General features: G+C 41.9%; 1 protein-coding gene across 2 annotated transcripts; it reads right to left on the minus strand.

Annotated features, from left to right (window-relative positions):
• Positions 1 to 670: 670 nt before the first annotated feature.
• Positions 671 to 26,607, minus strand: LOC134227095 (titin-like). 2 transcript variants are annotated; one of them, XM_062708362.1, is made up of 6 exons: positions 26,354 to 26,607; positions 24,533 to 26,212; positions 7,222 to 8,026; positions 2,103 to 3,565; positions 1,804 to 2,037; positions 671 to 1,516 (listed from the first exon to the last, which is right to left on the minus strand). In XM_062708362.1, the coding sequence occupies exons 1-6, from the start codon at positions 26,364 to 26,366 to the stop codon at positions 1,128 to 1,130; spliced, it is 4,584 nt and encodes a 1,527-aa protein (XP_062564346.1). In that variant the 5' UTR covers positions 26,367 to 26,607; the 3' UTR covers positions 671 to 1,127. The 2 variants fall into 2 exon arrangements, with proteins under 2 accessions (XP_062564346.1, XP_062564336.1); XM_062708352.1 differs by having other exon boundaries at positions 24,533 to 26,218.
• Between the last annotated feature and the right edge of the window lie 200 nt (positions 26,608 to 26,807).

Consider the following 26,807-nt stretch of genomic DNA (forward strand, 5'->3'; position numbering starts at 1 on the left):
ACCATTTTCTGACCTCCGCTCTCCTTGTGATTAGTCATCACTTAGCTCCATCCATCTTGATCTCATTTGGCGGCTCCTCCGACCGGCCACACTCTTCTGTATCGCCTGCCCCTGGCGATCGTTGGGGTAACCTGTGAAGACCACTTCGTCTGGCGAAGGGATTTACCCTTTCGTCAGACGCTTCTTCCCTTCCACTCAAATTTGTTGAGCCTTATGTGGGAACCGTGAACTGACGCACTGCAGGCCAGCTACCCCCGGCGGCCATTGTTCTGACAAAACGAAAGGTGATGTCTTACATTAATTTGATCCTTTGATCTCTTCTGTAAGCTGTTCGTAAAGATAGTTATCACTTTTTTTCCAGCTTTAAAATCGGATTTCCCCAGTGTGCAATATTTATAATATCTTTCCGATCAAGCGGAAATAAATAGGGGAACAGACGGCTTTGGCAGGTTTTGTTCTATTATTGGCAGGGGGGTTTTTGTCGACCGAATTTTATGAAATTTGGCCACAATATTCTTTGATATGCAAAGAATGTTTGGGCCAAATTTGAGCATAATCAGTCATAAAAAACCCCCTGCCAATAATAGAACAAAACCTGCCAAAGCCGTCATTCCCCCTAGTTTTGTTTTTTTTATCGAAGAAATTCTAATCAATTAGAAACACATATACATAATATCATTTATTCATTATTTCTGTTTATTGGATAATGATGTCTCAGCTTGGTTGATTCTTTACATGTTTGTTTGATCCTCTGGAAGGACTTTACAACTATAATAGTTAAAGGGATGCTTCTAAAATATGCTAGTAACAGTTTGAAAATGTTGGTTTTAGTATAAATTCAATTGTCGTGTTCATCAAACGATTCCGTACAATTATTGTAGAATTGTTAATATTTCATTCAATAAAACAAAAAAATGCCAAAACATAAATCAGAAGTCCTTATCTCAATACCAAAAAAAATGTTTGCGAATAATGTTCGCTTTGTTAATATTGCGGTAGAAAGATAAATTTAACGAAATAAGAAGAATAAGAGACTAAAACTACGAACTAGAATAAACTGCAGTCACTAATTATCTTGCTTATCTCTAACTGGGACCAGAAAATACCGAAACAAAACCTCAAAGAACCTATTCCTGCGCGTCACGGTACTTCATCAGCAGTTCAAACCGTTTGTTCGTCCGCACACCCTTGAGGATCTGGTTTTGCTTGTGCCGGCTTTGCTCAATGACGCGGCGCGCACCGTCCGGAGTGTCCTTGCCCGATGCGCCGGCCGATCCCGAACCACTATCTAGGGATTTGGTTTTGAAAACCGTCTGGAACTGTTTCTGGCGCTTTTCTTGCCGTTCCGCATCGGACGGCAGTTTGTGGTGGTGTGATTCCGATGTTTTCGGAATTAGCGGACGCACGACATGGGGTTTCGAGGATGCATGATGGTATGACGATGAAGAGCCGTTGCCGGTTTTATATGGAGATTTATGTTGAAGGCTAATGGATTTTTGCATTGGTGGACGCTCAGCTGGAAATGATAATAAAGATAAAAATTAATTCAACTTGTGTTACCCTTATCTTTTTTTCCCTTTATTTTAATTTTGATTGTTTCACCACGCACGTTACCTCAATCTCTATTGCCCTATTGTCCGAAGCGAATTATTTTTTCTTTATTTCAATAGTACTCACCATCACTCAAATGGGTGAATAATTGAGGCATCTGTTTGAGTATAATGAGCTTTTGCACTATCGTGTAGTTAGGCTTGACCCCACTTATAATGTAGTTTTAAACACAGATAAGAATGATCAACTTACCACTCCTAACAAGAGCAGTCGCTGCCGGGCTCTTGACGGTGCTGGTGGCCAGAATATCCTTGGCTCGTTGAACCTTCCGATTGTGGAACTCTTCAATTGATTCCATACGATTGAATTGCTGCTGGTGAATACTCTTAAAGTTGGGCAGTTTGCTAATTTTTGATGGTTTTGGTCCATCCAGATGAGCATCTTTGTGTTCCGAAAGCGACCGCTTTCTATGTCCCTGGGGCATTTCTGTAAGTGTACATGATGGTATTATTATGGGAAAACCCGTTTTTTATTAGTTACAATATACTCACTGGTAGCACTTTCGTTTTTCTTCTTCAACCGTTCGTCGATGGTGTCGACCAGCATGGTGCTGTTGGCAGGGCTGTGGAATGTGACGTTTTTCTTGACGATTTCCGCATCGCTTGCTGAGAGTGACCTTTTTCGGCTGTTCTGAATCAACTTTTCCGTGGTCGTCATTTTTGAACCCATCTTCAGCGGAGTACTGGTAAGACTGCCGGAATCCTCTGTCTGACGTAGCTTCGGATCGATGAGTGCAATGGGGCTGTCTGTGATTTCGATTACCTCGTTTGGAACATTTGCTTGCTCCTGAACGTCCGGTTTATCAGGACTGCACGACGTTTTGATAGGTTTTGTGTCCGGTGTTTTGGGAGTTGCCGGTACCATTTCTTTTTTCACCACTGGCGAGTGGTGCAGATCAAGTCTTGCGACCGTGGTCTGCGATGTTTGTGGATCGAATGACTTGTCGGTCAGGTCAAATTCTTCGTCGAGTTCGGACTTGGGCGGTTTAGGGGTATCAGGTATCACAATGATTGACTCATTGTCACGGTCTCTTTCCGAAAATGTTGCATCTTTAGGCTCTGGGACATCCTCGAGTAGTTCGTCTTCCTTTTCATCGTCAATATCATCCATGCATGGCGCTTCGGTGTTATCAAGATCATCTTCCAAATCAGGTGTGACAATTCGATTCGGTACTTGCTCTTCCTGTTCATGACCATTCGTGCATGCAGTTTGAACTGGTTCTGGTTCTTGCATTTCTGGTTCATTAGCAGCGGTGCTTGCGCCTGACATTTCAAGGAATTCTACGGACTCATACTGTGAACCTGTGATCTCAGCTACGTCATTACAACGTTGTTCAGCAGCCTCATCATCTACCAGCAATGCTTCCGAAAAACTGCTACTTGCAGAAACTTCAGCTGTTTGCTGGACGATTTCCGTTGCCGAAGAGGGAACTGCTTCTTCTTCGTTGCAAGTTTGAAGAATTTCAGTACCATGTTCTTCTTCAGACATTTCAACGGGTATGTCGAATGTTTTATCGTTTCCCCCCTGCTCTATTATTTGTGCAAAATCTTCAGTTTCTTCTGGCGATTCTGGAATTTTCTCGATTTCTTCAGCAATATCGTCTGGCATCGCCTCAAGATCAGTTTGTTCCACCACTGGCGGTTCCTCAAGTAACTGAGCAGGACTTTTTGGGACTTCCTCCATCGTTTGACTGGGACGCGGAGACGTCTGGGGAATGGAGGTTTCTTGAAAATCCTCCTCCGATGACTTTACCGTTTCCGGTTCCAACGCTGTGCATGAATCGTTTTCTACTTTTTGCTCCACATGATCTGCTTCATCGTCATCACCATCTTCTGGTTCGACCGATTGGATTTGATCTTCTTGGACAGTTTCCGCTAATTGAACGGGAGCGTCGTCAGCGATTGGATCTGCTTCAACCACTGATGGCGCTTCTTCTTCTTGCTCTGGTTCCGCACTGCAATAGAAAATGTATTCTATTAGATCTTTATGAATATCAATGAATCGATGGCACCGAAATTTTTGGCGTTGCGGAAAAAGCAACAAACCAATTGTGCTCTTATAGGATTGATGGAAGCAGCAGGGACTATGTCCAAGGGCTTGACGATCCCTCCCCAGCTCATCTGCGAGTTGTGGCGCCTGCCTAGGATGTGGTGGAGTTTGATAGTGGGCCCTGTTAAACCTCTATAAAAAGCTGCATTTATCCGCAAGTATTCTCCGCCAAAGCGACCGTGTGCCGCTCAAAGCGCACAAGCCCAAGTCCTGATGTTAGGTGGGACGCTAAACAGCCCTGACACGACGGCCCTCCGACGAGACAGGAGGTTTGCGCAGGCCCAATAAGCCGCCTTTAAAAACAACCATTACGAACAACATAGAAGATAATAAGACGCAATACAATCGGCAACGACCTAGGCGACGAATAAAGGATCACGATTGGAAGCTTGGAACATAGAACTGCAAGTCGCTAGGCTTCGCAGGTTGCGACAGGATGATCTACGATGAATTACATCCCCGCAACTTCGACGTCGTAGCGCTGCAGAAAATCTAGCAGCTAGGTGCAGCGTCTCTTGAAGATGACTGGAGAGATATTCGATCCGCCATTGGAAGCACCGCAATCGCTGTACTAGGCATGGTGGCTCCGGATCAGAGAAACGACTGGTATGACGGCGAATGTGAGCAGTTAGTTGATGAGAAGATTGGGCGAGATTGCTGCAATCCGCACAGGAAAAAGCGCCAGCAGGAAGTTCGAGACCGTGAAGAAACGGAGGAACTGTACCGCGCTAAAAACGCACGAAAGTTTTATGAGAAGTTGAACCGTTCACGTAAGTACATAAACGGGAACCTTCTTACAAACGAGCGTGCGGTGATCCAAAGGTGACGACAGCACTACGAAGAGCACCTGAATGGCGATATGACGGTGGCGGTATGGTAATGAACCTAGGAGCACGCACGCAGGACATGCGACTTCTGGCTCCGAAACTCCAGGAAATCCAGGAGAGCTGTTTAAACACGGTGGTGAGGCAATGGCTAGAGCGCTGCATTGGGTGATTACCAAGGTTTGGGAGGATGAGGTTCTGCCGCAGGAGTGAATGGAAGGTGTCGTGTGTCCCATCTACAAAAAAGGCGATAAGCTGGATTGTAGCAACTACTGCGCAATCACATTGCAGAACGCCGCCTACAAGGTACTCTCCCAAATTGTGTGCCGTCGACTAGCACCAATTGCAAGGGAGTTCGTGGGGCAGTACCAGGCGGGTTTTATGGGCGAACGCTCCACCACGGACCAGGTCTTCGCCATACGTCAGGTATTGCAGAAATCCCGCGAATACAACGTGCCCACACATCATCTTCTGATCGACTTCAAAGCCGCATATGATACAATCGATCGGGACCAGCTATGGCAGCTAATGCACGAAAACGGATTTCCGGATAAACTGATATGGTTGATCAAGGCGACGATGGATCGGGTGATGTGCGTAGTTCGAGTTTCAGGGGCATTCTTGAGTCCCTTCGAAACGCGCAGAAGGTTACGGCAAGGTGATGGTATTTCGTGTCTGCTGTTCAACATCGCTTTGGAGGGAGTAATACAAAGGGGAGGGATTGACACGAATGGTACGATTTTTACGAAGTCCTTCCAGTTATTTGGTTTCGCCGACGACATTGATATTATGGCACGTAACTTTGAGAGGATGGAGGAAGCCTACATCGGAATGAAAAGCGAAGCTAAACGGATTGCACTAGTCATCAACACGTCGAAGATGAAGTACATGGTAGGAAGTGGCTCGAGAGAGATCAATGTAAGCCACCCACCACGAGTTTCTATCGGTGGTGACAAAATCGAGGTGGTTGAAGAACTCGTGTACTTGGGCTCACTGGTGACCACCGATAACGATACCAGCAGTGGCTGCAAATCGTACATACTTTGGACTCCGCAAGACGCTCCGATCGAATAGAGTTCGCCGCCGTACCAAACTGACTATCTACAAAACGCCTATAAGACCGGTAATTCTCTACGGACACGAGACCTGAACGATGCTCGTGGAGGACCAACGCGCACTGGGAGTTTTCGAAAGGAAAGTGTTGCGTACCATTTATGGTGGGGTGCAGATGACGGAAGGTATGTGGAGGAGGCGAATGAACCACGAGTTGCATCAGCTGTTGGGAGAACCATCCATCGTTCACACCGCGAAAATCGGAAAACTGCGGTGGGCCGGGCACGTAGCCAGAATGTCGGACAGAAATCCGGTAAAAATGGTTCTCGATAACGATCCGACGGGAACAAGGAGGCGAGGTGCACAGCGGGCAAGATGGATCGATCAGGTGGAGGACGATTTGCGGACCCTCCGCAGACTGCGTGGTTGGCAAAGTGCAGCCATAGACCGAGCCGAAAATCGGAAGACTGCGGTGGGCCGGGCACGTAGCCAGAATGTCGGACAGAAATCCGGTGAAAATGGTTCTCGATAACGATCCGACGTTAACAAGGAGGCGAGGTGCACAGCGGGCAAGGTGGATCGATGAGGTGGAGGATGATTTGCGGACCCTCCGCAGACTGCGTGGTTGGCGAAGTGCAGCCATAGACCGAGCCGAATGGAGAAGACTTTTATGTATTGCACAGGCCACTCCGGCCTTAGTCTGATGATAATAATAATAAATACAACAGAAATACAAAGACTTTGCAAAGCTTAGAAAATGTAAAGCATGAAACAAATAATTGAATCATGACTTTTGAAAAAAATCATTCATAAATCACTTAGGCTAAGGGATCCAGAAATTGACCGTTCCTTTCAAAAATTGTATTTCTTTTTATTGTCTCAGTCGATTTTTTGGCTTATTTAAGGTCAACTTTCCCAAAGAACCCATATTTTGTTAAGCCTCTGCTGGGGAGGGATGTCTGCTTACTTTTAAAGTTAGCGATATCGAGGAAAAACCTGGATTTTTTTTTTGATGGCCAGGCAAACTATTGTTGTTTATTATTTATTGTTTCATATACCATAAATGTACCTAGAAAAAATGCTATGAAAATCGGAGACCTTTCGGCCCAAATCCACACGGTATAAAAAAAAATCCCAAATGAATCGTACGAGTTTCCTCCTCCTCACAACAAATTAATCAGCCATACAAATAATAAGAAACGAAAAAGGGAAGTGGCATTCCGAATTATGCAATAATGAAAACACAAATCATACTGATTTAGAAATCTATTTCACTTTTCAGAATTAAATGTTATGTTCAAAAACATATTTCAAATGAATGCAAGTTATAAAAAATATAAAATATCAAGTAAAAATAATAATAACGTCATTTAAAATCGCTCAAACATTTCGGGCAGAGATCATCAAACTAAGAGCCCCATATTGCCTTTAACATTTTATCCAAATTATTTCTCCGGTGCAGTTTAACGTACGGCAACCAACGCTAAAAAATCTTGGAACATCTCTAACTTTCAATCTGCGGCAGGTTCTCTTATAATGGTGGAGGAGGAGGGGGAGGTTGTAAATTTGGTATTGTCATGCAACTGGCGTGCGCACTCGACCTATGATGCGAAGCATTAGGTTCTGCCAAATTGTAGTATCATACATTCAAAGCTCTTTCAATCAATAAGTAGGAGGCACTTACCCGACTACGGGGGTGGTGATCGATTCCGTTTTCGATTCTTGCGGAAGATTTTCTTCTTCTACTGGAACTGGCTCCTCAGCATGTTCCTCCTCATGCCCCTCCTCCTTTTGATTGGTCGGTTGTGCTTCGTCTACCTCCATCTTCTCTTCCTCCTTAGGTTTTTCGACTGGAACAACAGGATCCACAATGCCAACGACGGTCATAATTTCCTCTCGGGATGGACACTCCTCTACTTCCGCTTTCGGAGCAACTGCTACCACTTCATCGACTTTATCATCTTTCAATTCAGCGCTGTCAGCTTTGTCCAGTTCAGCGGCCAAAGTCTTCCTTCTCCCACGGCCACCAGTACCTGCTGGGGCGCCGTTTGCTGTAGCGGTCTTTGGCGGCTTGGAAGTCGACGCCGGTTCATCCTCACCGAAGAATTTCTTCGGTTTAATTTTTCTGCCGGATCGGCTGCTTCCAACATCCTCGGTGGCAGCAGCCGCCGGAACCAAGGCGGTTGTCATGCGACGGGCAGTTGGAGTTTTGGGGGCTTTCGCTGGTGCTGGCTCCTCTGCTTCATCGGATGATTCCGCAGTCGGCGCCGGGAGAGTTTTGCGCCCCCGTTTTGGCTTATCCGCTTGTTGCTGTACGGCTGGTTTTGGTTCTTCAACAGCGGCAGTTTCCTTCGGTTTTGCAGGTTCGGCCGTAATCGTCTTTCGACCGCGTTTTGGTTTATTTTCTTCAACTGCGGTTTGCTCGTCGACTGGTGCTTCTGTTGTTGGGTTTTTCTTCTTGGCATCTGAGGATCCGACTTCAGCAGTTTCTGTACGATAAAGATAAAATGGAAGGTTGGTACGATTAGTATACGTTAGTTAACATAAGCAATAAATGAAAGGATCAGATATTCCAAGAGTTTACGCATGAGAAGTGGGGACGTCCTTAGTCGTGCGGTACGATGCGCCTCGACAAACACTATGCTGAAGGTGGCTGGTTTTGATTTCCGGTCCGATCCAGTCTAGGAAATTTTTGATTCTTGACTTCCCTGGGCATAAAAGTATCATCGTGCTAGCTTATGATATACGTATGCAAAAATGGTAATTTGGCTTGAAATAAAAACCTTGCAGTTAATGAATGCAACTTTCCCAGTGGGCGGAAAACGAACAAGATCCAGAGCCTAAATTCCGGAGTGGTTATTATTTACTATGCCTGAAACTCGATTTATGCATACCCACAACATGTGACAGTGACATGTGATCCCACGAAACCAGTATGCTAGACAGGTGATTTCCCTATATGCATATCTACGTACTGAATAAACGTAGTGTCGATATCGCATCTGACCATCACTTCCTCATCGACGAGAAGCCAAAGCCTACATGTTAGGTAGGCTTGATTTGTTCGTGGATGACAGGTTTACTCCTCCCCGGATCAGAACGTCGTCGGCTCCGATACTTCTATACGATACTACTCAGGGATGCATTCTGAACATGAGAATGCGTGTTCGTGTGCTTGAAACGTTCTGAACACAGCACACTGTTCAAGAGCACTGACCTAACATAGCAACTTGTATAATAAGAAAATAAATTCAAGCGACGGCATGCTACACATTTCTCGTATAGTAATGGAACACGTGGGCATCTAACGGATAGAAATCAAACATGCTCGTATGTTTTTGCATAGTTTCAAATCTAGGGAACGTTCGTTACCAGTATCATTGCCTTCGTACCAACCCAGGTTCAGAGTTCAAAACTAAAAACACCAAGACACGCTCTTGGCTCATGTTCTGTTCAGGATGCATATCTGATACTTTATTCTTATTATCATTACTTCCTCCCAATAGGACATTGCCGCATCGCAGCTTAGTGTTTATTAAGCACTCCCACAGTTATTAGCTGCAGTGGTGGCGTTTGAGTAAAATGCCTTCAGCGTGTGTTAATAGATTCACACATCAGCGAGTTAATCGGCGAGCAGCAAGCCATGACTTTGCCCCTTTTCTAGTCAGACATCCGTGGCGTGCACACGCATCCACGGAGAGTCTCTGTAAGAACTTCGTTCCGGCCATTTAGGGCCACGATCCTGCCAGTCTATTTTTTGGACCCTGTCGCTGATTTCATGAGGTGAGTTGAATTCAAATGGTTAAATTGTGACGAGTGATATATTTTAGTTTGCAAAATCACAAGGCGCGCACAAGACCGTCGGTAAAAGGTTTGTGGTTTGTTAAATCACAACACGCATCTCAAAGACCGTCGGAAAATGGTTTGTGGTTTGTGTTCCTCATCACCCCCCGCTGATAGCCACTTTTGAAAACTTTCAAATACCTGTTAGCAATGCTCATCCCCTTCTGTTTCCTATAACTTTTCGAAAGCCGACCACTGCAGTATCGCGAACGTGCTTACTAGCATTGACTATTTAACCGTTCTGGACCCCAACAACGTTGAAAGCTCCGCTCTAACTTTTTCGCACATCTTAGCATATGTAATTGACCGACACGTGCCAAAGAGACCACAGAAAGGATCGCACCCGCCATGGTTCTCGACTGAACTACGAAAAATGAAGTCCACTAAGAGAGCAGCTTTTAGAATTTTCTCAAAGCATCGAACGCTACCTCTAAGAAACCATTATGTGAGACTTAATCATGAATACCAACAAGCATGTCGGCAAAGCTTTGCACGGTACCAACGAGATCTTGAGCTCAAATTCAAATCTAAACCAAAATCCTACTGGAACTACATCAACGAACAGCGCAAGGAATCCGGGCTTCCATCGACAATGAATTTGAATGGTGAAATCGCCTCAACTACTCAGGAAGTTTGCCGCCTATTTGCCAAAAAAATCACGAGCGTTTTCAGTGACGAAAGGATGAGGGACAGCCTAGTCTCTATCGCAGCAGGGAACGTTCCCCTAAACAACCAGTCTTTGGGTGCAATCAACATCGATTATGACATGATCCTGAGAGCCGCAAATCAGTTAAAATCGTCAAATAATCCCGGACCCGACGGCGTACCGGCCGTCTTCATCAAAAGGCATATCGAGAGTTTGCTCGTTCCACTTCTTTTCTTGTTCAGATCTTCGATCATCAATGGTATTTTCCCCTCCTGCTGGAAGTTTGCACTAATGTTTCCAGTCCACAAAAAGGGAAACAAACGCGATGTGAACAACTATCGAGGGATTATGTCATTGTATGCCGTCTCGAAGCTGTTCGAACTCGTCATTATAGAACCACTGCTTTCACACTGTAAGCTACTTCTTAGTGATGATCAGCATGGATTTACTGTCGGTCGCTCAACTTCCACCAATTTACTGTGCCTCACGTCCTACGTCACAAACAGTCTAGCAGAACTGGCTCAAATGGATGTTAGTTATACTGCAGCCTTCGATAAGATTAATCACTCATTAGCCATTGCAAAACTGGACCAAGTCTGCTGAACTGGTTTCATTCATATCTTTCTGACCGCTATCTGACCGTAGCTGTTCCGTTCGTCACAGCAGCGACGCCCAATATTGACGCAGCGTCGACTTTAAGAAGACAGCGACCCGCAATGCTATTAAGCCGGCCGGCGAACGAGAGCGTGCGAGCGGAAAATTTGGAACAAAGTACAGTCGCGCATATCATCTCGAAGAGTGTAGAGCGTTTTCAAAAATAAAGTAGAACTAAGTGTTAATGTGTTAATTAATTCGAATCGGTCTTTATTTATACAGTCCACTTCCGAAGATCCATCCATCCAGGGGAATCGTAATCCAAGGACACTTCCGTGTCATTCCAAAGTTTTCGACGATTACCCTCCACCAAGTCTTATGGTCCATTGTTACGGAACAGTAGCTATTGGGGAATGCACCTCTAAAAGTTTTCATGCACCATCCGGTATACCACAAGGGAGTCATCTAGGACCACTGATATTCCTGATCTTCTTCAACGATGTACACCTCGTTATCAAATGTCCTCGGCTGTCTTACGCAGATGACATTAAAATCTTTTTGGAAATACATAGCATCGCCGATTGTCAGCTCTTACAACGTCAACTAGATCGCTTCGTGGATTGATGCTCTCTAAACCGAATGGTGGTAAACCCGGCCAAGTGTTCTGTTATAACGTTTTCACGAAAAAAACAGCACATCGTTTGCAACTACAGCCTTCTTGGTACAGAAATAGAGCGAGCGAGCCATGTGAAGGACCTCGGTGTGATCCTAGACTCGCAACTAGTATTCAAGCAACACATCTCATTCATCGTCGACAAACCATCCAGAACTATGGGATTCATCTTCAGAGTTACGAAGAATTTCACCGACATATACTGTTTAAAAGCTCTCTATTGCTCCCTGGTGCGTTCGACTCTAGAGTACTGTTATGTTGTCTGGAGTCCGTCTTACAACAACAGTGCTGAGAGAATCGAATCTGTTCAACGCCGTTCCTTTCGATTCGCGCTTCGTAGGCTACCTTGGCTGGATCCGTTTCGCCTACCGAGTTACGAAAGCCGATGTCAGTTGATCAACTTGGAGTTACTTCGCTCAAGGAGAGATGTCGACAAAGCCATTATGATCGCCGATACCCTGCAGGGACGAATCGACTGTGGAACTATGTTGGAACAAATAGACCTGAACGTCCAGCCACGCATGCTCCGTAACAGCCGTATGTTGAGGCTGCCCTTTCGTCGTCGTAGACAATGACTATGCTTGTTTAAATGTTTTATACCTATTTTATATTATCCCTTGACACCATCTTTTAATGTTCACTTTTTTTCAAATACTCTACATCATTGGGGCCAAAGGTAGCCTGTTGATGCAACAACAATAAAGATAACGAAATCTGAGAGAAATGGTCAAATATTCAATGCTGTACTGTTCGAAACTGTTCGGAAAGCCAAATATATTATCTGCAAATTTATCTTGGAATGTACTGACTTAGTAGCCATAGCGGGATTACCTGTAGGAGCAGATTTCTTGGAATTGAAAAAAATAATAAGGTTACCGGATTTTACAAAGCTATTCGGAAGATCAAATTTATTATGCGTAACATTAATTTGGCCCTCCTTGGCCGTGCGGTAAGACGCGCGGCTACAAAGCAAGACCATGCTGAGGGTGGCTGGGTTCGATTCCCGGTGCCGGTCTAGCCAATTTTCGGATTGGAAATTGTCTCGACTTCCCTGGGCATAAAAGTATCATCGTGTTAGCCTCATTATATACGAATGCAAAAATGGTAACTTGGCTTAGAAACCTCGCAGTTAATAACTGTGGAAGTGCTTAATGAACACTAAGCTGCGAGGCGGCTCTGTCCCAGTGTGGGGATGTAATGCCAATAAGAAGAAGAAGAGGAAGAAGATTAGTTTGCAGATACAGGCCGGACTCGATTATCCGGAGGCTCAATTAACTGGAGGCTCGATTATCCGGAGTAATATTTTTACCCATCTTACAAAAATAGAAATATGTATTATCAGTGTGTATTCGTAACGCATCTAATATGTTCAAGACACCTATAGTAATGATAGTGCCTTTCACAAATTACGTAACGCTTTAGGGGGGAGGGAGGAAGTCAGACCAAGCGTTACGGTCCGTACAAAAAAATTAAACCTTCCATAAAAAGGGTTGCGAGAGGGAGAGTGGGGTATCAAAATTATCAAAATCAGCGTTACGAATTTTGTGAAAGAACCCTGAGGGAACGGAAATCAAGAACATTCATAAAAATGTTCAATTTATGAATTTCAATTCAAAGCACCGATATTTTTTTAAGCATTCGTATGTACATTCTGAGTACAGCATTGACATTGTGACTCATGCTACCAAATGGTCCTCCGGACGGAATATCCGGAATGGGTTCGTTCACAAATTACGTAACGCTAAATTTGACGATTTTGAACCTCCATCCTCCCCCTCGTAACGCTTTTTGTATGGAAGGTTTAATTGGTTTGTGATTCGTAACGCACGGTCTGACCGGCTGCCTCTCCTTCCAGCGTTTCGTAATTTGTAAACAGCCTCAATATTTATATGAAAACCCCAACTTAATCCACCGAGTAGTGATACTGCCTTTCTCGCATTTAGCCAGGACACCAACCTTATATGATTATATGAAGATAATACAGTTCGACGTACCATTTTCTTAATAACTTTTAAACGCAACGGTCGATCGTTATCAAATTTAAAAGTGATCAACTAGGATTTCCCACCTTTCGCAACTTGTTGCGAGAAAATCGGTTAAGGATTACTATGTGAAAAGTTGTCTAATGTTTTTCTTAGCTTTTGTGCACAAACATACACACATACACAGAGGCCTTAGTTTGAATAAATCAAATAAAATAAATTCAGTTGTTAGAATGTGCTATGGTGCTATGCAATGAAATTCATTATTTTTTGTTTTATTTCACGGATGTTCCGGAATTTTCGGAAGGCCATGGATAAGCCACAACATTAAGGGTCTGTCTCAATTGGATAATTAAACTGAAATTAAACTTAAAAGTGACATTTCAATAATTATCAAATAACCCTGCTCGCAGAGCAAGATTACTTTTGACAGATATCGAATCATTTTCCATCGATGTCCTATTGGAATTGCTGGGTAGCACCAGCCATTCTTGTAACGGGGTGATTTTTTAATTTTCGAACTGTCACTTTTAAGTTTAATTCTCCAAATGAGACAGACCCTAAGTGCATACTCATAATACAAAAACAAATGCATCAGAAAAATCTTGTTGCTTAACGATAAAATTTAGAAGTTTTCATTTGTTGGGATCCTCCAGATTTCCCGGAGGACCACACGGTGGTTAGAGGTGTGCGCCGTCGCCTTCGCCAGTTTATGGCAATCCCGTTGAAACTCCAGAGGATTTCTCGTGAAAAGGCTGTTTTACTTGAAAATTCCTTACATTTTTTCGTTCAAATATCGAAAAAGGTTTTCGTAAAAACTAAGAACTTTTATTGAAAATTCTGAAGAATATCCTTCGAAATCTCGTAAACACTACCGTTGAAATTCTGAGTAAATTTCCTTAAAAATTAGATAGGTCTTATTGTAGAATTTGAAAGAAAGAAAGACAGGATCACAATATTTGACCAGAGCGTGCACAGACTGAATACTTAACACTTTGCATTAGACAACGGACAGGACATTCACACAGCACCTAGTGAACAAGTGGAGCGTTTTCCGCTTCACGAAATCTTTTCTCCTTACTAGGGCGGGAATCAAACTCATACTCCATGGCTTGCAAATACGCTTAGACGACTGACGCCACTAACAATGCAAATTGCAGAAATTTCCCGGATAAATTATAAAAAATTTCCTTTGGACATCTCGAAGAATTACCTGTGTAAATGTGTAAGAATTTCCTGTTGAAATCCACAGAATTTCACGTTGAAATCAAATGTTTTGACGGGAAAGGGCCGTTTGTTGTTTGGCCGAATATGTCATTAATCCGAAACTCGACCGGCATAAAATCATTTGGCCGAAATTGACATATTTCCGATAATGTCGTTCGGCCGAACAGGTGATTTGATTGAAAAGTCGTCTAATCGAATAGGTAATTTAGCCAAAAAGGCCTAGATGGTCGTTTGGTAGAAAAGGGCCATTTGGCCGAAATAAACATATGGTGTTGCTTGCCCGAGCCGCCGAAAAAAAAATCGTTTGACCGAAAATGCTGCTTGACAGGACGAGGTGACATAAGGTCGTTAACGATTTGCAACGTACGGGTGAAGATTATACGGCCGAATTGACAATTTAGCCGAAAAAGACGTTTGCTCCGGCAGCTCCGTTTGGCAGAACGGGTCGACGTTTTTCGCCGTATAATCCGATTAGCCGAATGACATTTTTGGCCAAATTGCCCTTCCTGCTAAACTACCGTTTCGGTCAAATGGAATTTTGGATGAAAGGCCTATTCGACCAAACGACCTGTTATGGCATATGGCTTTTTCGGCCAAATGCCAAGTTTGGTCCTACCGCCAAACCATTTTCCACATAATAACCGTGGAATTCGGCTAGATAGATTTCGGCTTAACGTATTATTCGGCCATGTGGTATTCGGTCAAATGGCTTTCAACCAAACGATCCTTCGTCTTTTGAAAAATTTCTCGTAGAGTTTCCGAAGAATTACTAATAGACAACATAAGGAATTTCACGTAGAAATCCGAAGAAATTCCGTAAAAAAAGAAATTCCGTTGGAAACAGTTTTTGTGAAACTTTTAAAAAATCACACGGAAATTGTGTTAAATTCGAAGCATGCATGCCCGGTGGCATAGGCAAACTCCTAAACAATTTCCCGTGAAAATTTCAAAGAAATTCCCGTGAAAACTTTAGAGCAATTCCTATTAAAAATTCAAAAACTTGGGAGAATCTCCTGGGACAGCTCATTAGATTTTTCGGGGGAAATTAAAAGGATTCTCCCGTTAATGTCTTAAAATATCCTGAAAAAAAAACTTTACGTTACGAACGTAATAAAAAAAAATCGCCGAGCCATCCCCGAACAAAATTATGACGAACGTTGCCGCCGACGATTGTCGGATCGGCGCTGAACTCTAACCGTAGTCAGAAACCATGAACGGACCAACGGGATATTTTATTAGATGTTATATAAACAAAATAAAAAATATTTGAGCAAAAGTTAAATTTTCAGTAACAACAAAAAAATGGCGAAAAATCGAGTCCGGCCTGTATTGGCTAGCAGTACTAGTTGGCAAATAGGCAAATAGTTGATGGTGTAGGTACTATGCGCGAAACTAAAAGTTGGATTAAATGTACGGATTTGGATTAGATTTGGATGGGATTGGAATTGGATTGGATTTAGATTACATTTGATTTGAATTTGCAATTTGATTTGGATTAGCATGGATTTTCTTATCCTTATTAGGTTGTTCTTAAATCTTATTAGTAATGATTTGGAATGTTTTTTTTTGAAGAAATTGTCATTGCATTTGACAAACAAAAGAAGGCCATTGGCTTTGTAAATTTGTTGTTCTCTAATCATCCAACGAAAGTATGAATCAAGTTTTTTGTTTGGTGTGCAGTTTTCAATGGAGTTAACCGGTTGCCGAAAAGCAACCGATGTTCGCCTTTGCCTCATTTAAATAGTCCAGGAGGAAAATAAGCATTGCATCTTATGCTAAAAGATTTTTTTGCGTTTTTAATGAGAGAATAAGGGAAATGTGGGGTTCGAGTAAAATGCCTTCAGCGTGGGTTCAGACCGGCACCGGGAATTACCACTCAGCTAAGGAGGGCTCCTTCAGTGATTATCAAAATAGACGGAATTTGATAACGATCTTGGTGTAGGGGAAAATGGGACAAGATCGCCATATGGGGCAAGACAGCCAATGTTGATTATGACGATGCTTGTGGATGATCAACACGCACTGGGAGTTTTCGTAAGGAAAGTGCTGCGTACCATCTTTGGTGGGGTGTACATGGCGGACGGTACGTGCACGGTTAAACTCATCTACCCAAAATGAAGTTCAAACAACTCAAAATTAAGTTCAATTCACTTAATTTGGACCGTCGGTGGGGGAAGCCAATTTTGAGTTGAATGGCCCAACTCGGGTATGAGTAGTTTCCGTTTGATTCCGTGTGAAAAAGTACCTAAATCAAGCTCTATCTGGTAAAAGGGCGAATGTCGCAAGAGAGAATTCTCTTCGTCGACTTCCCCTCTTTGAAATAAAAGCGACAAGCAGAAGATTTCTTTGCAGTTTATCACCTCAGAATGCAAGTTCGCATTATTTTCTATCGTGCTGAGGTGATAAACCACAAAGAAATCTGCTGCTTGTCACTTTTATTAAAAAGAGGGGAAGTCGACGAAGAGAATCCTCTCTTGCGACATTCGCCCTTATTCCAGATAGAGCTTGAAATATTAATTTGTTTCCACCTAATGTTAAGTTCAAATAGGTTCAACCTAAATTTGGGTTCAATCCCTTTAACCTAGCGTTGGCTTCCCTCATCGAGCTGCTATCGTTGGGTAATTTTCTTTCTTTGTTTTTGATATCAAAGGATGGAATGAAAGAGATACCAGATCGAAAACAACTCAAAATTTGGGTTGTTTGATCTACCCGTGTGGAGGCGAATGAACCACGAGTTGCATCTGCAGTTGAGAGAACTATCCACCGTTCACACCGCGAAAGTCGGAAGACTGCGGTGGGCCGGGCACGTAGCCAGAATGTCGGACAGTAATCCATGGTTCTGGTAGTCAGAATGTCGGACAGAGTAAATGGTTCCAACGATCCGACGGGAACAAGAAGGCGAGGTGCACAGCGAGCAAGGCTGATCGATCAGGTGGAGGACGATTTGGCAACTTTCTCCAAAGGACTTTTCGAATTGTTAATAATTGTTACATACGTCGTTTTGAAAAATTATGCTTGAAATCAGAAGCAAAAAACAAATTCGTCAATCATCGAAAAGTTTAAGAACCGCAAGTTTAAATAGACGTAAACAATCCGAGGGTAGAGTCTCAAGTCACTTTACTATAACTCAGCTGCCAATACTGATGGCTGTCTCACCAAAGTATTACTTGATTGTACATTAGAGTGGGGCGTCATGGTCATTTTGACGTTGGACTTACGTCTTTCTTTACTATACTGGGTGTCATTTAGATTTTTGGAAATCGAGAGCGTTACGCTGGAAGGGAAGATTTTGAACGTTACTAGCGCCTTTATCTTTCGATGGATTTTGAAGATTTATATATCAATCGACTCGGACACTCTCCAGCATTTTGCCTATTTCACTGAAACTTAAGATTATCAACGATAAGCTATTGAAAATTTCAATTCTTGTCAAAGCCAGCAAAAATTTCATATGTGACCAATCTCGTGCATTCCTAACACGGACATCAGAATGCGGTATTGTCAAGCCTTCGGGTCCGTCGGAAGATTTTCTTTGTGTATAAAAGAAGCAGTGCCTGCCGCGTGCGAGTCATTACAATTTTTGACAGTAGCGCGTACTGACGTGCTTTTAGCTCGCGCATTTTTCGTTTCGTTCGTTCGTTCGCTGTGTTTACCTACACAGCGACAGCATGCAGTCACCAGCGGTAGAACTGCCGGTGGGTCTGCGAATATGCATGCAAGAAGTGGGCGAATTTTTTTGTCATTCTGTGCTTGATGATGGTCGCGTGCAATGGTGTTGGTTGCGATGGATGCAATCGCCCATCGCATCGCTCGGAGTTCGGTGGTGGATGAAGAAGAATAAAATTAGAGAGATTTGGTCTGCTCATTCAGGTGATTGGTTTCATACTTCAAATGATCCCGGGATGAGTACGAGTTATGTCATATGACTGACCATATGTCAAGTTGTGCTTGGTACTAAACGACATATACATTAAAACATTTCTGATATCATATAAAAAACCCAGATTAATCCACCTACAGTGAGATTTTGACCCTTCCTTAGTTATAAGGAAATTTTTCACATACTCCAGTATTTAAAACGAGATAAAACTACTCAGCTTCCCACGGCGATTTACCGTGAAAATGACAAAATAATTGCCTACCCAAAGGCGGATGTCATAGGTTGAGTGACAATTCAACGAATGATAACGCACTGTACTTCATGCTGTCTATCTATAAGGCGCTCGTCGGATTGAATAGCGGTTGTGACATGTTTAGTAACTATCGTAACGCTGGTTGCATATATTGTACTCGTAATTTCCAGAGACCTCGATATTAATTAATCCAGAACTAACTAAATCAGTCATTGATCTGAGCGAAACTCAATAGCGTTCAATAATAACATATACCGTGGAGGTACCATATTCTGCGCATTTAAGAAAATTTTGAAATAAAATCGTTGTTATCGAGGAACCATAATGATTTATGAATACCTTTATGTAGTAGTTGTGAAACTATAATCTACGAAAGACTATGAATCATTAAAATTTTGATTAAATTGACTAAGATCATATATTATTAATCGATTTGTGGATTGCCATGTGGTTCCTAATTCTGCGCACATATTTTGAAATGTTCCATATTCTGCGCACAATGTTCCTAATTCTGCGCACAATAATAAACACTCAATTAGAGTGTTTTTTGTCTCATGAAATGGTTTTGAACATTTATACAAATATTTCATTACTTTTGCACGTTTTTAGTACCATGTATGTTTCCTAAAGTCAATCTGACTACAACGTTTTATCGTTCTTGTACGCTAAGTATACGAAAAAACGTCTACACCTATTATAAGACCTGGCAAATTATACCCAAACCCAGTTGACTAAGCTGTGATGAATTGAGATGATGCCTGTGTGTGCGTGTATGTGTGTATGATGTATGTGCACAAAGGTCTTATTCATTTTTCAAGTCCATTATTCGATTGCTCGCCGTCGCCACAAGTTGCTTTCGACGATCCATTTTTTCCGTTAGATAACTTTCCAGATCGGTTATTGTGTTCATGCCAATGGTCAAGTCACTGTTTTGTTTTGTTTACTAAAGTTCGCCATTGATGAAAAGGCCATTTTTTATTCCGATCAAATCCGATAATTATATGGAATGGAAATAAATGTAATCCAACGCGAAAAATAAGACCAGTCTTACATAAATGCTAATTTTGCCCAAAGTGCTATTTTCTCAAATGTTGAAATGCCAATCCGACCTAGGAAATCTCCGACTGGGGAATTATGTAGATTTTGCAGGGAAAATTATTCGTGCTAGTCACGTGATATACACATTAGATAATATATCTAGAAGTTTAAAAAAAATGCTCAGTGGAGATGTGGTGCACAAGGCCAAGTAGCAGATATCCCTTGTCTCTTTCCGGATAATCTATCTTCGCATTTTTTTGCGTTTCTTGTTTTATTCCAGCATTTTGAAATATGTTTCCTTGCCAAAACAGTTGCTACGTTCAATTTGGGTTGACAAGCTAGGCTTATTGTACCTATGCATTCCGCGCGCACAATTAGGAACAGAAAGTAAATTTTGTGCCATATTCTGCGCAACATAAAACGCTTTCTATAAGATAGAGATTACACTCTGAAAGCCGAATTTCATCATATTAAAGCAACAAATGATCTGCTTTTGAACTTCGCTTTAAAAAAAATGAGTCCCAAATCTTTTTTTTGCTCAAATTTGAGAAAAATTTGTTTATGTGCGTTTTAGCGCTGCTGCTAATGGAGGCCATTTTTTGACATTTTCGATTTTACCGATTTTGTTTTTCTTCATATTCCCGTTATCAACGCTTATTTATTGCTTTATTATCTGCCCATGACAACAATAAATTCCCAACTTTTTGATGACATGTAAGTAAATATAATAATAACAGTAAAGACAATTTTAAAAAATGTTTTAGTGTCAAAGTGCGCAGAATTAGGAGCCGCGCAGAATAAGGCACGCTCACGGTACTTTGTTTTTTAATTTCTGAGACATTGTATCATTAACCTTGACTTAGACATGGAGTTTGGAATCAAAACATTATATAATTTTTCGTTGATGTATTAGCAGTATCTCCTCTTTTATAGTAGGGTCCATGCTCCTTGACATGTTTCTTATTGTTGTGATTTTTTTTTCATCGGTAAGCACGCATAGTAGCAAAAAGAAGCAACGAAATTGGTGCTGCATTTCTTTGTTTGGAAAACGGGACAGTTCCCCCAAAATAGCACATTTTGCCAAAGTCTGAAAATTTTATAAATAGAATTGTTTAACTTCAAATACTATCATCAATAAGAGATCTATAAATGCCCTACACTTGCTTGAGTAAATAAGGGCTTAATAGTTAGAAACAAAGCAATTCTTATTATGTATTTAATTATTAGTTTTATTTCCAGAAGTTTTGAATACACAAATTGCTAATAATTCAACACAGCACGGAAGTTGTCTTTCCAATCTATCAATACCTATAATCAAACTCTATAGATCCAAAAGTTAAAAGTTAAATGTAAATACGTTACGTTTATACAAGTCCTACATCTACTCGCGGTTATGTTGAAAACATTACCCATTGCTCGTTTTTTTCAAATCAAAGGTTTTTCGAAGCCATTCTGGGTCCTGAACAACTGTGCAGAATTTGGGACCGATTGGTTGCTTCCTCGCTTTCCTCGCAAACCAAGTGGCACATTGCGTTAAAGTATAACCCAAAGGATGCCGAACAACTTTGCTGAAGAAGGCACGTTGCTGGAACGTCCACGAAAAAAGTTATAACGCTTCGAAGATTGAGTATTCAAACCATATGCAAAAAATCGTTTATTTTTAGGAAGATGGGTTTTGCCCTTCTTAACCGTAGGTCGTCCGGCAGTGCTGGCAGAAACATTGATTTCTTGCATATGGTTTGAACAATCAATTTTCGAAACGTAATAACATTTTTTGTGAACCTTCCAGCTACGTACCTTCTTCGGCAGTCTTTCGGCATCTTCCAGACTATATGCTAACGTATTGAGTCACGTGATTGATGATAAATTGAAGCCGCTAAGGGGTGATTCAATAATGATGTCACAGGTTTAAGGGGGGGGAGGGGGTCTGAGACTTTGTGATAGTACATATACTAGGTATACAAAAAAGCGTGACAGAGGGGGGAGGGTCTAGAAATCCCAAAAAGTAGTGGCGTCATACTTGAATCGCCCCTAATAGCAAAAATGTAAAAAAGTACGTTTTCCCATACTAATCTTCATGAAAATTTAAAACGCGATGCGGCATGCGAGGTCGCAACCAATCGAGCCCATATTTTGCACAGTTGATTGGGGTCCCAAAACAATTCAGAAAAACCTTGATCTTTGCGTTTTTCCATACAACTGCGCCCCACTCTATTGTACATGGACATGAGTATCGACGGAATGTCGAATCAGATGTAGGTAGCTGCAATTATCCGCCTTGGCGGCGATAAGTGGATGACATCATACACTGATAATCGGTCGATGGTCGATGACTATCAATACATATTTACTTTTGCTGTGAGTGCCATTTCGTCTAAACATCCCAGATAGAAGTCGTGATATTGATAACAAAACATGGTATGAACTTGTTTGAGAATGAGAGATAATTAAATTACAAAAATTTCCAACTAAATATCATAAAAATATCGATATACTATGGATAAGAACAAACAAATAGCTCAAGATATTACACCCGATTGTGTTTTTACACGGATTTTTTTTTACACGGCCGTGTAAAAAAAATCCCATACAAAATTTTTGCAAAGTTGCTCCATTTTCATTTCATTTTCATTTCATTTTCATTTTTCAGCGTTTGGTGGGGCAATGAGAGCGCAAGTCAATCCAAAGCCGATAATAGAGAGGGTAATGGCAGAAGAGTCCGTGCAGACCACTTGAACGCCATGGGGTAGGATAAGGATGTGGTGAAGTGAGGTTCGGAATTGGAATCGACTCGACACTAATGCAAAATGTAATTGAATGCAAACTAGTCAATGATCAAAGGCTAAAATGATAATTTCAAGATTTCTAGTACAACGTTTTTCTAGTTATTAAAAGCAATGTTTAAAATGTAATGTCTTCTTTTTTGCCTTAGAAGCATCTGATGTGGTTTGAAGGCCACTTAGTCATATAGTACAATTATAAGTTATTTAATGTGTTAGCTTTTTGTGACCACATTGAAAATATTAAAAAAAAATATTGCGAATTAGTGTTTTATTTTTTAACTTTTATTTATGCAGAATGAAAATTAATTGACTTTGTTTGCTCTGAGTGTAGGTTATGCGTTCGTCAAATCACTTTGTTAACCTAAGTCATTGTTTCGTCAATGTTTTTAAGCTGTGTCGACACTACAAACTCAATGTAAGTTGTATAATGTAAAAGTGGAAACTGCTAAAGAACTTAGTTTGTTCCATTATATTTTTTTGTCAAGGTTTCCTATAGCTTTAAACTGTTCTAACAAGTAGTTTTATCGTTGATTAATTACGGTGATTATCTATTAAGTTCTTATCAAGGTCAGGTATAGGATTCACTTTTCGGTGGCAAGCTAAAGCTTCATCACGCCTATTGCCTATCTGTTTGTAAAAATTATCGAGAATGAAGCCGTTATAAGATTGTTTATATACCATCATTATAATGTGTGGTATTTTTTATTATTGCTCTTCGAAGTGAGGCATAACAAAATAAAACTGGCACCACGTTCCTAGTTTTGAAAAAACTCTACTCAGTGAATCCAGCAGTCGATTTCCTACGAATATCTTGAATACTTTGTTTTTCAATAAATGCCTAGCTAGCTAAATGTAAGCGTGGCTACGACTCAGCGTCACAGGGAACAATAGAGGTAGTAAACTATAGAGGAAGGTTGTCGCTGTCGTCACTGGCGAAACATGTTTTGCTGGCGAGGATAGGGCACTAAATGTCAACTAAGGAAAAATCAGTACGTTTTGACAGATAGGTACCCAACATGTTTGGGGACGATAACAAAGGGAACCGCAGCGACAATCGTCCTCTATAGTTTATTACCTCTATTCAGGGAACGCATCAGAAAAGTATTGCCGAAAAAAAGAGAACTCACATCATTATCACTGACGAAAAGGCCTCTGCCTGACTGCACTACCATTCAAGGCTCCAAGACACGATGTCCGTTGGATCACATGCAAATGCCGTAAATTAGTGCGTCAATGCCAGATATGTAACGCGGCACCAAACAAAATTAGTCAACATGTGATACCACCACAACAGGATATGTCTTTGGTTGCCATCTCAGTGCTAATGGCGTAAGCCGACCCACCGCGGCAAGGTAACATATCCGAGGGGAAGGCAAAGTTGCTCCATTTTGCATAATTTGTCGACAAATCATAAAACTTTTTTGACACGGATTTTCGAATTTTGAACTGAAAACTTTGTTTACACGGAACGCATCCCCCGTGTAAAAAAAGAATGGGGTGTAATCAGTTTTTGTTAATAGTAAACCTGATATGTTTATGATACATATTTCAGGGCATTTTTGTTATTTTCGCTCGTTATTTTAGCACTTTTCAATAAAGTTCATATCATGCTTTATTATCAAGTTCAGGTTTTACTGTTGATGAGTTATTATCGCCTACCTGCAAACTTAATTTTTTTTACCGGGATCTCAGCAAAATGGTCAACTTTTACTGAGATTCGCCCAGCCATGCCCCAGCAATCATGTTTTTGCCTTTCTCGTACAACAAAGTTTTTTGCCGAGATTTCTGTCAAAATTGCTGAAAATCAGCAAATATTTTGCCGAAAATCAGCTAAAAAACGTAATTTCTGCTGAAATATCAGTTTTTTATTTTGCTGGCGCAGGGCTGTGCGGATTTTTGCCGAGCTGCAGAAATAAAAACTAAGTTTGTGGGATACGGCTTCCCTATTATATACCTATATTCTGATGTCAAAATTCACTCATCTTATTTTCATTTCACGATACCTAACGTTATATCAAATATCTCGTAAATGCTCGTAATCTGAATCGGATAAAACAAGACTTTTCTCTTTCTTACCTTCTGCGCCGTCCGCCCCCGGAAGCGAACTGTCCTTCGTGGCGTGGTGATGATCGTTCACTCCCCGTTTGGTGATCTGCCGTTCTTCGGTGTTGGGCGAAATTTCGTCCAGCTTCTTTGAATTATCAGACTTGATGACGGTGAGTTTCTGCTCCAGTTTGGCTTTCTTGTTCGGAGAAGGGGACTCCACCTTAGTTGCAAGATGTCGTTTTACCGGGGAAGCAATTCTCTTGGGGGGAGATTCCTTCTTGGTTACAGTCGGACTTCGGTGTAGGACCTTAGCCGGGGAACTGACCCTGGTTGGCAATTCTTTTTTCGTCACCGGAGAACTTTTGACTATGGCTTTGATCGGAGAAGCGACTTTTGCTGGCGGCTCTTTTTTCGGTGCTGGAGAACTTTTGGCAACAACCTTGACAGGAGAAGCAACCTTACTTGGAAGCGAAGGTGGTGGTGCAACCGGTTCTTCCTCTTCAAATTCGCCAAAGTATTTTTTCGGCTTGATCTTCCGTCCGGAACGGGACATAGGTTCCGAGTTGGTTGAATCTTCAATGAGTTTAGATGAAACGGCCTGTTTGGGTGTTCTTGAAGACCTTTCCGGGGACAATGCAATCATCGACTTACCCCGCTTTGAAGGAGTTTTGGCTGGAGCTTTATCCTGGACTGGGGTTTTAGTTACTTCGGGAGCTGCCAATGATTTTCCTCGCTTGGGAGTTTTAACAGGAATTTCATCCGCTTTTAGTTCCAGTGGATCCACAGCTGCATTTTTATTGTTTTTTGGAGACTTTGCCAATCGCTTATCTTTCTTGGTCTCCTCGGGACTCGATGGTAAAGCTAAAGGATCATCGTCCAATTTACGCGCAGCCAAAGATTTTCCTCGTCGTGGAGTTTTGGGTTCATTTTTTATTTCTTTTGGCTCCGGTTCCGGTGCCTTTTGTGATGGAGCCAGCGATCTTGCTCTACCAGGTGTTTTGGGAATTCCTTCCTCCTTCTTAACAGCAACCGGTGCGAGGGATTTACGCACTGATGCCTTTTCTAGGGCTTCCTTCTTTGGACTCGGCACGACTACATCATCAAATTCCTTTAAATGGGCCGGGATTTTGATCTTCCGACCTGTGCGAGAAACTCCCGGAGCATCATTTTCTTCTTCCTCAACTTTCTTGACATAGCCAGACTTTGTGAGTGTTTCCACTTCTGGTTTCTCATTTTTAACCGTGTCCAGTGTTTGTTCCGAACATTTTTTGACTCCCGATTTCAGCATCGTTTTACGTGCGGATTTTTTAAACACTTCCGGTTCAGGCGAGTCCTCCTTGGAAATAGCGGCAATTGTCTTACGAGACGATCTATGGGTCGGTTCTGCTTCCTCGTCTTGCGCTGCCTGTTTGACCAGCGTCTTTCTGGCAGACTTCTTCACCACCACATCAACCGTCATTTCTCCATTTGTTTTCAAGGGAGAATCCTCCGACTGGGTCTTAAGAAGTGTCTTACGAGCAGACTTCTTGACAACTTCCGGAATCTCTTTCTTTTTCGGAGTAACATTTTCCATCGTCAGCTCAGAGGCAAGTTTTTTTGCATCCGGAGAATCATCGAAATGGGCTGGACGCTTTACCTTCCGGCCAGATTTCGTCGCCCGGGAAAGCTCCCCGGCGTTTGCGCCATCCTTCAACGGAGTTTTTGCATCAGCTGCTCCTGCCATCGGCCAAGCACAATTTCCAACCGCGCAAAAGAAATAAACAAACAGATAGGAATCGATTAGAAGCCAATTTTAACATAAGCGTCAATTTTCCACACCAAATCCAGCAAAAGAAAATTGCGTCGCCTCACCTCCTCGATTCATGCTCAATACCAAATTTTTTGATTCCGAAATTACCCTGCAAACACTACACTTCCCAGATCAATTCTATCACTTTTCACTTCCCTGCAACCTGGAAAACGCACTCCGCACAAATCAACTGAGAAAATTGATGAAAAAATATGAAAATTCACGAAAAACGAAACGCGACGACCTTTCGGCTTTTTTTTTCTGTTACGACGGACCTTGAACAACTTCTTGCGTTGATGGTGTTCGTTCGTTTGTTTTTCGGCTGCTGGCGGCGATTTTTGAAACCGACGGCTGTCGAACGTTCTCGTAATCGTCGTTCGAGCGAATGGCGGCGCTACTGTTGCAATAAAGAAATTCATCACTTTTATAAAAACCTTGCTTGAACGGCTGCGTACTTTGATAGATATGCACGAAGAAAATTCAAAAAGCTTATTAATCAACGAAATACTCACTTTT

This window comes from Armigeres subalbatus, chromosome 1 (assembly GCF_024139115.2).
Source record: "Armigeres subalbatus isolate Guangzhou_Male chromosome 1, GZ_Asu_2, whole genome shotgun sequence".
Lineage (NCBI taxonomy): Eukaryota > Metazoa > Arthropoda > Insecta > Diptera > Culicidae > Armigeres > Armigeres subalbatus.

What these genes read in the sequence shown, in the direction of transcription:
- LOC134227095 (XM_062708352.1), bottom strand. An exon ending in GGGGGCGGACGGCGCAGAAG is followed by an intron (nt 8,027 to 24,532) that starts GTAAGAAAGAGA and finishes TTTATCGTACAG; the next exon opens with AAACTGCTGAAGTCGGATCC. An exon ending in GACTGCTCTTGTTAGGAGTG is followed by an intron (nt 1,517 to 1,803) that starts GTAAGTTGATCA and finishes TATCATTTCCAG; the next exon opens with CTGAGCGTCCACCAATGCAA.